This window comes from Mustela erminea, chromosome 6, assembly GCF_009829155.1.
Source record: "Mustela erminea isolate mMusErm1 chromosome 6, mMusErm1.Pri, whole genome shotgun sequence".
In the NCBI taxonomy this organism is placed as follows: Eukaryota; Metazoa; Chordata; class Mammalia; order Carnivora; family Mustelidae; genus Mustela; species Mustela erminea.
In genome coordinates, this window is record NC_045619.1 from 53416841 (window position 1) to 53431891 (window position 15051).

General features: G+C 33.3%; 1 protein-coding gene across 2 annotated transcripts in view; it reads left to right on the top strand.

The window, feature by feature from the left end:
- The window catches only part of CLEC12A (C-type lectin domain family 12 member A), a 45139-nt gene extending 34475 nt beyond the window's left edge, over positions 1 to 10664 (top strand). For both annotated transcript variants that reach the window (XM_032347236.1, XM_032347234.1), the window contains 4 exons: positions 2347 to 2559; positions 6125 to 6225; positions 9384 to 9492; positions 10457 to 10664. In XM_032347236.1, the coding sequence (XP_032203127.1) occupies positions 2347 to 2559; positions 6125 to 6225; positions 9384 to 9492; positions 10457 to 10602 (569 nt within the window). In that variant the 3' untranslated portion in view covers positions 10603 to 10664. The remainder of the gene's footprint in view (positions 1 to 2346; positions 2560 to 6124; positions 6226 to 9383; positions 9493 to 10456) is intronic.
- The last annotated feature ends 4387 nt before the right edge of the window (positions 10665 to 15051 follow it).

Below are 15051 nucleotides of genomic sequence, written 5' to 3' on the forward strand. Positions count from 1 at the left end.
ACAGATTATGGCTTATTCATCCTTGGTATTCTTTGAATGAATGTATTAAGTGAATAAATGAGTGAATTCAGGAACAAATAGGTGAATAAAAAGAAACGAGTAGGCTTTTGAATATCAAAGCTGAAGTATCTTTATAAGAAAAGGAAAACTCTCAATCTACCCTTATTAGCAATTTGTTCCACAAATAAGAAAAAAGAAAATTGCAAGTGCTTAAAAATATATTTTCTCAATAAAGATCTAATGCATATAAATTGCCAAAACCTCAAAATACAGAGAAAGAGAAGAAACTAAAAGCAATTTGTATTTGTCAACAGGAGTTAAAGGCTATTAAAATATAAAACAGCGTTAATATCTCTGGAGTCATAGAGTAGATATCATTTATATCAATATTTTATTTAATAATTTAAATACTCTTATTATATTACTTATCATTTTTGAGTACTAATGTTTTCCCAGCCCTTCACATATAAATTATGGTTATATCTGTCTAAGAAACTCAAATTGCAACACATAGGGTCATGATCTCATTCAGTCTTTACCCAAATCATGTCCTATAATCATGTTTACACTCAATTTCCAGGTCAGAGAACCCAAAATACTTCTGCAATTCCGTATGGTCTGTAAGTGATCAGGGGGAGTATTTGATTATTTGATTATACATCTATCATTTCATTTTATACTTTATGGTTTTGATTTTATTTTTTAATTAATTATTTTTATTAACCTTTAATGTATTATTTGTCCCAGGGGTACAGGTCCATGAATCATCAGGCTTACACATTTCCTCCCCAATATCCATAACCCACCACACTTTCCCTACCTCTGCAACCCCCAGCAACCCTCAGTTTGTTTTATGAGATTAAGAGCTTCTTATGGTTTGTCTCCCTCTTAATCCCATCTTGTCTCATTTTTACCTTCCCTACCCTCCAAGCCCCTACCCTGCCTCTCAAATTCCTCATATCAGAGAGATCATATGATAATTGTCTTTCTCTGATTGACTTATTTCACTCAGCATGATACCTTCTAGTTCCATCCGCATTATTGCAAATGGCAAGATTTCATTTCTTTTGATGGCTGCATAGTATTCCATTTATACTTTATGGTTTTAATGGCCCTTTGCCTTATGTCTTTATGTTTCTCTGCTTTGCTACATTGGTTGTGTCTTCTATTCTACTGCATTTCCCAGGCCCTATAATGATTTTTTTCTTTAAATATCAATTACTTATTTGATAATTAAAAGACTCTTTTAAGAACTCCATATTTTGGGAGCATCTTTTCTCAATCCTGGATGCTAGTGGGTGATTCTCTTCCCCCTTCTCTTCCCTCCTACAACAGTGAGTACAAAGGCATTCTGAGGAAACAGAAGGAATATTAAAATTGTTAACTTTTCTTGAGCACCCATCCTTTGTGATTTTATCTAATTTAATCCTCATAAAACTTAAACTAAAAATTAAATATTCTATTAAGTTGCAGGGTTCTCAGGTAAACTAACATCAACCTATTTTTAAAAAACCCAAAATATGTTTTAACAATCCACAAAATAAAGCAGTTATGAAGTTTTCTGAGTCTCCTAATGTTCTTAGAGACATGATCCCCATGTTCTGAGTTTTTTTTTTTTTTTTAAATCCCGAGGTTGCCATTTACCAATTGCCCATCCTTAAATTATGGTTATATCTGTCCAAGAAACTAAAAAATTACAACACATAGGCTCACCAGTATGTTATAGTACCTCCTAACTTCACATGTGTGAATTTTCTATAAACTAACTACTGAACTGCATCATCTTTTATTTTGAGATATCTGCTTCACATGGATGTTTCTGGTTTTTTTTTTTTAATTTTTAAACATTTTTGGGTATTTCTTCAACAAGAAACTAGTTCTCTATTGTGTAACATACCTTTTTATCTCAAATAAATTTCAATCTTTAAAGTACATACAGTTAGTATTTTATACATATGTAAGTATCATTTTTTTAGCAATTTTTTTAAATTTTTTATTCTTTATAAACATATATTTTTATCCCCAGGGGTACAGGTCTGTGAATCACCAGGTTTACACACTTCACAGCACTCACCAAGGCACATACCCTCCCCAATGTCCATAATCCCACCCCCTTCTCCCAACCTCCCTCCCCCCAGCAACCCTCAGTTTGTTTTGTGAGATTAAGAGTCACTTATGGTTTGTCTCCCTCCCAATTCCATCTTGTTTCATTGGTGATGCAACGTGTAAGTATCATTTTAATATGAGTATTCCATTAAATTATTAAGTAATAATTGTGATATTAATATAATTTATTGGAAAACTTTGACTATGTTAAAGTCATTAATCTCCTAATATGAATTATAGATTATTGGAAACTCATCTTCAACAACAGAACAACAAATGATATTGAACAAAGCAATATACAACAGTTGGAAGAAAATTTAATGCTATGCATGAATATGTATAATAATGTCTCAAATGAGCTTATCATTTTTGAAAATATGACACAAAACATATTAAAAGAGCTGACAAACTTTACCTCAGAATACTGTGAAGAGTTAATGAAGAAGGAAAAAGGTGAGTGAAATGGTCGCTTATTTCATCTAGTCTCATCCCTGACCAGATTCTCCATTTTTTCCTAGACTTTTTACTGGGTTTGAAATCTTAAAATATATATGAAATAAAGAAAACATGGAAATACAAATTCTTGTATTAAAAAAGCACTTTTGCTTTTTTTGACTGAGTTTCTTTATGTTATGTTTTAAATATTATTTTATCAAACTAATCTCTCTCTCTTTTTTCTTCTATCTTTCCTCGGTTAGATTCAGGTTTGTTTTTTTTTTTTTTTTCCAGTAGTCCAAAATTCATTGTTTATGCAGCACACCCAGTGCTCCATGTAATACGTGCCCTCCATAATGCCCATCACTAGGCTCACTCAACCCCCCACAACCCTCCCCTCCAAAACCCTGTTTGTTTCTCAGTCCACTGTCTCTCATGGTTTGTCTCCCCCTCCAATTTCCCCCAACCCACTTCTCCTCTCCATCTCCCAATGTCTTCCATGTTATTCCTTATGCTCCACAAGTTAAGTGAAAGCATATGATAATTGACTCTCTCTGACTTATTTCACTGAGCAAAATCTCTTCCAGTCCCCTTCCATGTTGATACAAAAGTTGGGTATTCATCTTTTCTGATGGAAGCATAATACTCCATTGTATGTATGGACCTTATCTTCTTTATCCATTCGACCATTGAAGGGCATCTTGGTTCTTTCCACAGTTTGACAACCGTGGCCATTGCTGCTGTGAACATTGGGGTGAATATGGCCCTTCTTTTCACTCCATCTGTATCTTTGGGGTAAATACCCAGTGGTGCAAATACAGTGTCATAGGGTAGCTCTCTCTATTTTTAATTTCCAAAGGAATATCCACATTGTTTTCCAATTTGCACCAATTTGCCTTCCCACCAACAGTGTAAGAGTGTTCCCCTTCCTCCACATCCACTCCAACACTTGTTCATCATCATTAGCCATTAAGGAGGTTCAAATCAAAACGACATTGAGATACCACCTTACATCAGTTTGTTTTTTAATTCCTTCTTTCTTCTTTTACACTCACATTTTACACTCTCATTTTAATGAAGTTCACCTATAATGGAGTTTTGCTGAGTATGTGGGAGATAAATGTTCTGTCTTCTTGCATGTGTAAAAAGGTCTTTATTTTGGCTAGGTATAAATTCAAAGGTTAAAAATTAATTTCTTAGCAAGTATTGAGAGTTCTCTCACTGTTTCTAGCAAACAATGGTGTTAAGAAGTCTGTTTCCAGAGTGATTCCATCCCATAAAAATGATCTGAGTTTAGCTTTTTTTTTTTTTAGAGTTTTTTTTTATTGGGGCGCCTGCGTGGCTCAGTGGGTTAAAGCCTCTGCCTTCAGCTCAGGCCATGATCCTGTGTCATTGAGCCTCACATCGGGCTTTTTGCTGAGCAAAGAGCCTGCTTCCCCTCTCTCTTTGCTTGCCCCTCTGCCTACTTGTGATCTCTGTCAAATAAATAAATAAAACCTTTAAAAAATATATGTTTTTTATTTATTCAAGAGAGAGAGAAAAGAGAGAGCACAGAGGAGGTGGGGAGGGGCAGAGGAAGAAGGAAAAGTAGACTCCTCACTAAGCAGGAAGCCCAACAAGGGGCTCAATCCTAGGACCCTGGGATGATGACCTGAGCAGAAGGCAGACATTTAATGAACTGAGGCACCCAGGACACTGGATTTCAGCTTTTAAGATATTTTATTTATTTGTGGGAGCTGAAATATTAGGATATTCTGGGGATAAGTACTTTTTAATTGCTGTGCACTCTGTAGCCTTGCCAGTCTGAAAGTTTATGTCTTTCAAATTTAGGAAAAATACACTCTATTATTTCTGAGTTCTATTTCCTGTTCTTTCCATGACTTCCCTTCAAATGTTAAAATTTGCAGATTGTCTCTTTTCTCTGTATTTTCTTTTTTTTTAAAGACTCTTTTTGAATTTTCCTACTGATTATTATTCCAACAATCATATTTTTAATCTAATAAAACCTTACATGATTCTTGAGAGTGTTTGTAGCATCCTGTTTTTACCTTATATATATATAATATCTTTTAGAGTAACATAGTATAGTCACATAGTATAGACACATAGTCACATAGTATAGTAATTAGAGGGGTATTTTAAAATATCACTCTCCTCTTTCCTAAATTCATTTTTGAGGATGAAAGGGGAGTTTTTTCCTTTCCTTTCTATCTCTTTCTTCTTCTTTTTAAAATATTTTTCTTAAAAATTCTCTTTCATGCAAGGGTGCTCTTATATTTACTATGATCCTTACTAAAAGAATAGTTGTTGTGGGTTGGCTCCATTGTTATTCAAAGAGATAGTTTTTTTCATTAGATTTCTTTGAAAGTGACAAATCTGTCTGGGTGGAAGACCAAGATGGAGTGTATGAACATGCAACTTTCCTTTGTAAATGAGACTGGATATAAATGATAATCACAAGAATCACAGTGGAAACCTAGGCTTTGCAAGACAGTTCATCCAATTTCTTCAGAGAGGAACCATGTCCTTTCCCCTCCCGAAAATCCTATAGCTTCTCAATCATTTTTCTTCCCTCTTTTCTTCACTTTTTCCTTTCTTATCTTCTTACATAAGAAAGAAAGAGGGGGGGAGAGAGATAAAAGGAAGAAAGAAAGAAAGAAAAGCAGAAAGAAAGAAAGTCACTTCACACTATGTGTCAACACTTGGGAGACCTTCAAGAATATTAAGTCTTATGCATAACAATAATAACTATCCCTTGCCTTAAGTTATTCATGGCATGATAGAAGAAGCAGACAAGTAAACAGAAAATTACAATTCAGTGTAATGAGTGCTCATAAACATAAATATGTAATGTAAGAAACAATAGTTGAAAGAAAGAGTTGAGATTGGGTGGGGGTATAACATTCAATGCTGGGACTGGAAGCATATTGTAATAAAATTGGTGAGGGGTAGCATGGGTTGCTCAGAAATTTCAAGGTATTCAAAATGAATGGCTGACAGGAACCTAAACAAACTAATAGATAAGATTGGAGTGTCACTAGTGTTCCCATAGATAATGGGGAGGGTTTGAATTTTTCCCTACAAAAAAAAATTAGACCACTTAAAGCAGAGTCTGATAGAAAAATCAAATCACTGGAAACAGGGTGGTGCTAAGGTTTCTGTAAAAAAAAAAAAAAATATATATATATATATATATATATATATATATATATATATACACACACACACACACAGACTAGAGATGGACTACAGTCTTGCTGTAGCAATCCAAACATTGTAGTTTTCTTTGAGTGCTTTTAGTAAGCCCTTTATCACTTTTCTTCCTCTCTATGATTTTCCTTCTTTCTTCAGATTATTCTAGATCCAAATCCCATACCATTTCAGATCTCATTCTCTTCCTTCTCTCATATTATAAGCAGTCATCTCACTCAATATGTAGCTTTGGTTAATCATTTCAATAGGCAATGCAAATGGTTGTAAATTCTGATACATATGCTAATTCATAGTATATCTGTTCATACATATTATGCTTATGTATATATCAGAATCATATCTTTATAACCTTTCCTCATGTGTTTTTCAGATGTTCAATTTCACTCATGTTTGGAATCATGGTATGGAAATGGAAGCCAAGGTCATGCCCAGATGAATATGGACAGTAAGAAAAATTGCAATAATACCCAGGTCTGTGTGATGATCTACAGAAAGTTTTTGGTATTGTTAAGATATAGGTCAGGAGAATCTGGATAACAACCTCAGTCCTTGGCTATTCCTAATAAATGGCCTCCAAGCCCTTTACCTTTTGAGCAGTTATTGGAGAATTCTGCTATCACAAGTTCAAATGCCAAGTATATACAATTATTACACTGATCTGTCCATGAGACCTGTCACAAAATGTAAGCTATAGAACTTTATTTCCTCGGGATTTCTTATTCCCTGTGTGTTCTGGTTCTTGTAGAATCAGAAAGGAGAGAGTAACGATTTATTCCAGGTGTGAGGAATATTTTAATTGGCCATTGATACAAATTAAATCATGGGATTCTCTTCTACCTTAGAGTTGTCCTGTGATGAAAAATTATACTCTCAGTCATAATGTACGTGGCACAATCCTGCATATGACCTCTTATCATCACACATCATTACCTTAATTAATGTTATTAGTTAAAATACAAAGAAACAAATCAGGTAAACTTACTGCAATGCTCATGATTATTTTGTTGTTGTTTTTCTTAATATTTGAGTGTAGAAAAAAAAAACAAATTTCCAAATGTAGAATGCTAAAACCCTTACAATCCAGCACAGTATGTTTGTTTAATGTATATATAGCATGCTCCAACCAACCAGATTTTATCATCAACATTTCTTGAATGTGGTTCATGCCTCTGTGATTTTTTCCCTTTATAGTTTTATTAGCTGAGTTATTCTGTCCCTTTCGAACTCAACTAATCCAATTCACTTCTCAAGTTTCAGCCTCATTGCTTCTTTAAAATTTTGCTTCTAAACAAGCTCAATTAATGTCTCTCTTTTATATTCCCCACAGCATTACATTTTTAGTTAACAGCTATGAGTGCATCTGTTCTGTTAGAGTTTTAACTCCCTGAAGGTAGAAAACATGTCTTGCCCATTATTGTATATCCACTTATGATACTGGAAACACCTTAAGTTTGCCTGAAGTACCAGTATTTCTCAATATCTTGATTTTTTTTAAATTGTTTTTTCTTTTCTGTAGGCAAAGAGCATACTTAGAATGTCATAGAAGATATTTTTTATTATTTTAGTGTATTATTTTGCTAATTTACATTTTTAAGAGAAGAGACATCTGAATCAAGAGAAACAATTAACAGTTAAGAAATTAAGAAAAAATAAAGTTGTTTCATGCCACAACCTAATTGAAAATGAGGTATGAAGGAAAAAGCAGACTATGAGAATTTTAAGATTTTGTCTTGAAATTTTTCACAAGGAAAAACGATCAGTCATATATATGGTATTTTTGTGTTTGAGACTGATATTGAGTGTAAATTTTAACAGGTCAAATTTATGGTGCTTGTGAGAATGACATGGACATAAAATGCTTTTGGGGTTGGAGCTGAATGGGAGATGACTGTATTGAAGATTTTAAAAATTTGCCCTCCCATACTTTTATTAAACAGTCATTATCAAATATTTACTAATGATTACTATGTACTTCTACTATGTACAAGGTGAATTTAAGCCTGGTAAGTTTTGATCAATAAAAATAAAACCTATAGATTAGGTGATAATATCTAAAATAAATTAGTAGATTAAGAAAAGAAGAAGCCAAAGGATAGAATCCTAAATATCCACACTATAAATGGGGCAGGAAATTAGGAGAACTATCACAAGTGTTTAAGAATACGTGATTAAAGAAGGAAGGGGAACGAAGAAGGTGTAATACCAGGGAACTGATGGAGAGAAGTGTTTCAAGAATAATGTAATTTGAGGTGCCTGGTCAGCTCAGTCGTTAAGTGTCTGCCTTCAGCTCAGATCATGATCCCAGGGTTCTGGGACTGAGCCCCACATCTGGCTCCCTGCTTGGTAGGAAGCCTGCTCCTCCCTCTCCTACTCCCCCTACTTGTGTTCCCTCTCTTGCTGTCTCTCTCTCTCTCTGTTAAATAAATAAATAAATAAAATCTTAAAAAAAAAAAAAAAAAGAATGTTGTAATTAACAGTGAAAACACTTCCAAGAGGCTAAACAGTACATACAAGTAATGACAAATACTATTCATTACATGCCTACTATAAGTCACAAACTGAAAAAGATGCTTTATTTAGGCACAAAACAATCTGTAGTATCAGTTCCATTATATCTAAATTTCAGGTTAGGAAACTGAAGTTCATAGAGGATAAGTAAATTTCTTAAGGTCACATGAATAAGTAGCAGACCAAAGACTCAAAGCCTAGTTTGCCTATCTTCAAAGCCCAAGATAGGTTTAAAAGTAAAGAGTCAGTTGACAACTAAAAAATGACCCTGTCACGAGTATTACAAATGAAGTAATATGGGGTACATGCTGATAACATTATTATTTAAAAAAATATTTCTTAAGTTTTTACTTAAGTCTACAGCATGGAGTATATACTGAGGATATAACAAAAATCTATACCCTTATAAATCTTAAAGAAGCTTATAATCTAAGGTGAATCAAATCAATAAATCAGTAATTAGCAAGTTATTAAACTGCAATGATTCTGTTACATATACCAAAAAAAAGAAAAGACAGTGCTCAAAGGAGATAGTTAGAAATGGCTTGAAATCCAAAGGACAAAGAAATGATAAAATCAATTTTAAACTCCAGATTTTCTCTTAAGCATCTTGAATGTTAATGGAAGATAAGCTATCTTTGATATCTTAAGAAAAAATTTACAGAACCAGGAAGGGTTTTCAAGACATTATTACTCACTTCAGGGCAGTGCCCAAAGAAGAGGGAAAGATTTAAAGAGTAGGTTAGAAATAGGTAAATTGGAAAAGAGTGGAGGGCCTCATTGGAAAGGTTAGTCCCAAATGAATGGGAGTCCACTCACAGTCAATGCAGAACCTCTGTCAGTACAGCCATGGTGGTGTCTGGAGGAATGGGGATTTAGCTCATCTGATGGCTTCTCTTTTTGCCTATCATCTGCTCAGTGTTAGAGTGGGATGGTGTTAAGAGAAAGCTTGAGAAGAATAAAGATTTTAAAATTTTTGAGGGAAAGGGGACAAGGAAGCAAGAAATGAAAGGATTATTGAATGGACTTTTGATGATACTAATCTGATTCTGTGGCACTTGAATTAGCTCTCAGTGGAACAAAGGAGCAATAACTGATTTTGTTGTTGTTGATGTTTATAGGTGTTCTTTCGATGTTTTCCATTACCTATCCCCTGGGTGGATCTGGATTCTCCTTTCAAGAAGACAAATTGGGAAGAAGGAAAGGTTTTAAAATTTTGCATTGTGACCTGTGAGTTAACTTGCCACTTGCTTATTGTCAATACTAAAGGAAACCTAGTTTGTTAATTTTAAAGATGTCTCTCTGGCAGCCACCCTCCATAGGTGGTCACAATGTATCAAGATAGATAAAAAAAAATTCTGGGAGCCTTTTCCTGAAGCTCAGGCAATATTTTTTTCAGCAAAAAATCTGTTCTATATAGAAGGAGTTCATAGAATTAAGAACATGGAATATAGAAATTCAGAAACTGTTATGCTTCCCTGTCCTTCTTTACATACTCCTGTGCTTTCCTAAGCCCCTAAGGAATGGACAGAAGTTACAAAGACAAAGTCAAATCAAGGTCAAGGATAATATCTTGTGGAATATAAAATAGAATGGAAATCAGGGTAACCATATGATTTATTGACCAAACCTGAACATTTTGAGAATAAAAGGAATCAATATCAATAATTGCACTACAACACCAAGCATGAATCTAAAGTGCCCTGGGCATACCCAGATTTTTCAATGGCTTCTTGGGTGAAATTGTCAATGAAAGACCCAGAGGTAGCTTTGGGCCATAGACAATTGAATTCTTTTTATTTATTTATTTATTTATTAAAAGATTTTATTTATTCATTCAACAGACAGAGATCACAAGTAGGCAGAGAGGCAAGCAGAGAGAGAGAGCAGGAAGCAGGCTCCCCGCTGAGCAGAGAGCCTGACGCGGGGCTCGATCCCAGGATCCTGGAATCATGATCCTGGAATCAAGGCAGGGGTTTTAACCCACTGAGCCACCCAGGTGCCCCTGGACAGTTGAATTCTATTAAATTCTTGCAGTAGTGTAAGAAATCACCATAGTTATTATCACTTTGGTCTTATTTAACTAAAATAACCTGACAAGAAAATAATAAACTTTGGCAATAATAGATTAGATTCATGAGGTAACTTTATGTTTCAAACTAAAACACATAATTTTTTTTCTTTCTGGTCACAGATTTGACACTTGCTGAAAACAGCAAAGTAAAAAACACGACAATGGGACACACACCAAATACAACTCAACTCCTGGAAACAAGCAGGGTTACAGAAAGTAACCAGAGGTCCAGAGATGGGGACAGGGTCATTCATGATGGGCATTAAGGAGGGCGTATGATGTGATGAACACTGGGTATTTTACACAAGTGATGAATCATTGAATATTATATCAAAAACTAATAATGTACTATATGTTGGCTAATTGAATTTAAATAAAAAAAAACAGTGAAGTATACGACATTCAAAAGAAATGACATGATTGGAAAATTTAATACCTTTAGTAGTTATCATATTTGTGAAAATAAAGTAGCTATATCAAATTTTCAATTGTAGCTAAATGCAAACATTCCTAGTTTATGTATTAGTGTGCAAGATAAAGGTGACCATGTAAGCTGAAACTTTGGAAAATCGATCTCAGAATCCAAGAGAAAATTTTTTGATTGTTTTGTGACTTTAAAAACTTTTTTTGTCAAAACATTAAAAATGTCTTACTGTTGGTTATAAATATGCAGAGAAGTGGAAAAAAAGTAAAATAATACTACTTAATATGTTGTAATTCCAAATATTAGAAACATTGAATATTAAATTGGTTTCTCCCATTTATCAAGAGAAGCAAGAGGAATGGTATAATCCTTTTTGTGATACGACTTACTCTACAGATTGAACATTTTATCCATTCCTTGGCAATTTGCTATATTCCTTTCTTTCTTTTTTTAAAAATTAAAAAAAATTTAATAAATATATAATGTATTATTAGCCCCAGGTGTACAGGTCTATAAGTCACCAGATTTACACACTTCACAGCATTCACCATAGCACATATGTCATTTTCCTTTCTAGGTTAGGATCAACTTTTAACATTTTAGCTTTTGTGATGTCAAGACATGAAAGATTGCCAACAGTTCCTTTAATGTGAAGTTTCCTGTAGGCAGCTTCACCTCCTCCAGCATATCTCCCTTCCTAATTTTTGCCAAGAAATTATCTTCAGCAAGCTCTTCCATTCTTCAGGAATTTCAAAGTCCTCCAAGACTCTGAAATGATGGCAGTATCAATATTCTCACAGTCAGCTATTTCTTCTTTCTTATTATTACCCATTATTTAAAATTTTTTTTGTTGTTATTGAAGTATCATTGACAGTTGTTTTGTCTTTAACTCTGTTTTTTATTTAAATAACATTCTGCAAAGTTATTCACATGGTGTGGAAAAAGATCTTGTCTCTTATAAGGATATTCTGTTACCTTCTGACAAGATGTTTGAATATTTTCAGCTGCATGCTTTTTATACTATTTCTTCTAAAACTCGGCTAAAGAAATTGCATGAGCTCCAGTTACAGAGTCAATAGTCTGCAAGGGTTTAAAAGCTTAAACAACTCCTTAGATTAATGAAGCTGTATTGCTGATAGAAAGCAAATTTTCATTTTTTCCCAAGATCTTATATAAATCAGGTTGATCTAGAGTGTTATGTAACAGTAGAAGTGCTTTGAAAAAATGATCTTCCTAAAATATCTCTACAACTGAGAAGCAAAGAGGGAAAACAACTGTATGCTTTTCTATCAATATATAAATGAAATAAGAGATTCTCGGTGACCAATCATGGACAGACCTTGAAGGAATTGACAAGAGTGGTCATTTATCATAATGAGCATCTATTACTTATGTAGCAGGGTGTTGTACTTTATGCAATTCTCACCATATATTGTAATAAATGAAAACTGAACTGTGTTGTTGGGGAATGAGTGTTAATTGAATGAACCGTGACCACTGATATCTGTATATGGGAACCATGTAAAGCAAGAACTGTGTTTCCAATACAATCTGTTACTGCATGATTTGAATACCTCCATTGACTCCTGTATATTATAGCAATTTTTAAATTCAATTAACGTCTACCTTAATCTCACTATAATATTTGTATGGAATACCGAATATAGAAGTAATGACTTTGTATTTTCCCACAAGCTGCTCAGTATACACCTATAAGATATTAATTAAAAAATAATAATTTCTTATTTACTTTTAACTCAGATATTATGCAACTCAGTTAAAAATGATTCAGTGTTTGTTTAAAAACTGATTTCTCTTCAGTCTTCCTTTTACTAATATTCATTCTTTGTGCTACTGCAAACTTCATATAAATTTCAGAAATTCATGTTCCTAGGAACTTAGGCAAACAATTCATGACACTGGGGACTTCTAACATTTACTACATAATCATACTTCATATCCTTGTCTTTTTGTACAAGCACCTATTCATTTCCTAAGTGTGTCTTTCTGAATAATTATATCTGCTATCTTCATGGATAAGGAAAAAAATTGATAAACGTAAATAACTACTTCTGATTTAAGAAAAAGCAAGAAAAGGTGGTGGAAGAAGAGGAAAAGGAAAAAATTCTAAGTGAATTAGAATGGTAGACTATTTCCTTAATATGCTAATGATCATATATTTAAAATTGTCACCAGTATGAAACAAAATAGTGATTCTTATGTATTTTGTAATCATCAAAATGAGTTTATCACCATTATTACCTAACATTGCCCTGGAAGTCTAGTAAGTGAAAGAGAGAAAAATTAAGAGTAGTCACAACTGATTATAAATGATCAAATATTAATTGTGGATTCATAGAAAATGTGTTATTGAAAAAAATAGCTGAATGTTATGACATAAAATTATCGAATTGGCCACTCTCATGACAAATGTCCAAGACATATTCTTTATTACATATAAATAAAAAGTTGTCAGAATAGCAAATTGTTCTAATAAGAGAAAAGGCATTGACCAACATAACAACAAATATATAACACTCATATGAAAAAATTAATAGTGAATATGAAATGATAAAGATTTAAAACTGTGGTAAAAGAAACAAGATGACTTGAACAAAAAGATGTAATATAACTTATTCTTGGACAGAAATTTCAAATTTCTAAATGTATTACTCCTCTCAGATTCATCAACAAATGAAGTGCAATCAAAATATATATTCTGGAAAACATCCATAAAATTAATATTACTTTTTCAGTTTTTTGCTGGAGAACATGATTAAGAATCCACTATGATGGGAAACATTTCATTCTTAAAAAAAATTTTTTTTCTCTTTTTCCTCTTACTGGTAGTTCTGAACATTGGATTTTATTTTCCCACCATGGGGTCAAAAGCTACCTAAGTATATGATTGCAAGAGGAAATATAGTGGACAGAAATCAGGTTTTGGCAGTTTTTCCATTTTCATTTGTGTGTGAATTTTTAATATAAATGTGGGAACATAAAGAGTTAATGCAAGTCAAAATGTTTCAGTGAATACGTTTCAGCAGTTCAACTTTATAACAATTATAAATAAACCTGTTAAATTTTTCTGGACAATGCCAGCATTGGGATTTTTTTTTAAAAAAACAAGTAATTTTTTATGGGCAGCAACTAAATGGTGTTTGAGACGTTTTTATCATGCAGTAGATTCCAACCATTCAGTATACTTTTCTAACTGACTTGTCCTACATGCAAGTACATGTTTTTAATAGTGTCTGTCTCCGGTGCTGTTCCTGTAAGTTTGCTATTAAAATACATTAAACTATTAAAAAAAAAAGCTAAGAAAATTGAATTCTTTTCAGATGTAATTTCAAACTGATTCTGGCTAGGAAGCAGACTAGTTTCATCAACATGTATATCGTACAGTTTTCTAGAGTAAACACTTGCTATTCTGGTATTTAAAAATAAGTTCAAATAATAAATAAAAGTCGACATCTAAAATGTGCTCTGTTCTGTAATCATGTCATCCTCTTTCTCCACACCATTACATATTTCCATCAATGAGAAATCTATGAAGGTTTTCTCAAAATAATAAGGTTGATACTTAAGGAATTCATGATCTAGCCCTAATCCTATTTCTTATTACTCTTATGGTGAAAATATCCTCATTCATTCACTAAAATTGAGTTTTCCATATGAAAAAATTCAGTCACACATTTAATAAGAAAAAATGTATGTAACAAATATTTTGAGTGTGGCAAATATTCCACTGGTGAGATTGCGGTGTAACAGGGAACTCATGCATAGCTAGAGGAACTGAAAGATGATGAAATCGCTAGTGAGAATTTAGTACAATGACATATGAATTTACTCTTTGAGCCTGAAATTCTACTTTTAGGAAACTATACTCAAGTAGAATGACAAACAGAAAAAAAAAAATAATAATAGAGAGAGAGAAAAAAAAAGCGACAGAAAGAGAGAGAAAGAGACTATATGCATAAGACTGTTCCTAAGAGTGTTGTTGGACTACTGGGTATTTACCACAAAGATACAGATGTAGTAAAAAGAAGGGCCATCTGTATCCCAATGTTTATAGCAGCAATGACCACAGTCGCCAAACTGTGGAAAGAACCAAGATGCCCTTCAACGAACGAATGGATAAGGAAGATGTGGTCCATATACACTATGGAGTATTATGCCTCCATCAGAAAGGATGAATACCCAACTTTTGTAGCAACATGTACGGGACTGGAAGAGATTATGCTGAGTGAAATAAGTCAAGCAGAGAGAGTCAATTATCATATGGTTTCAC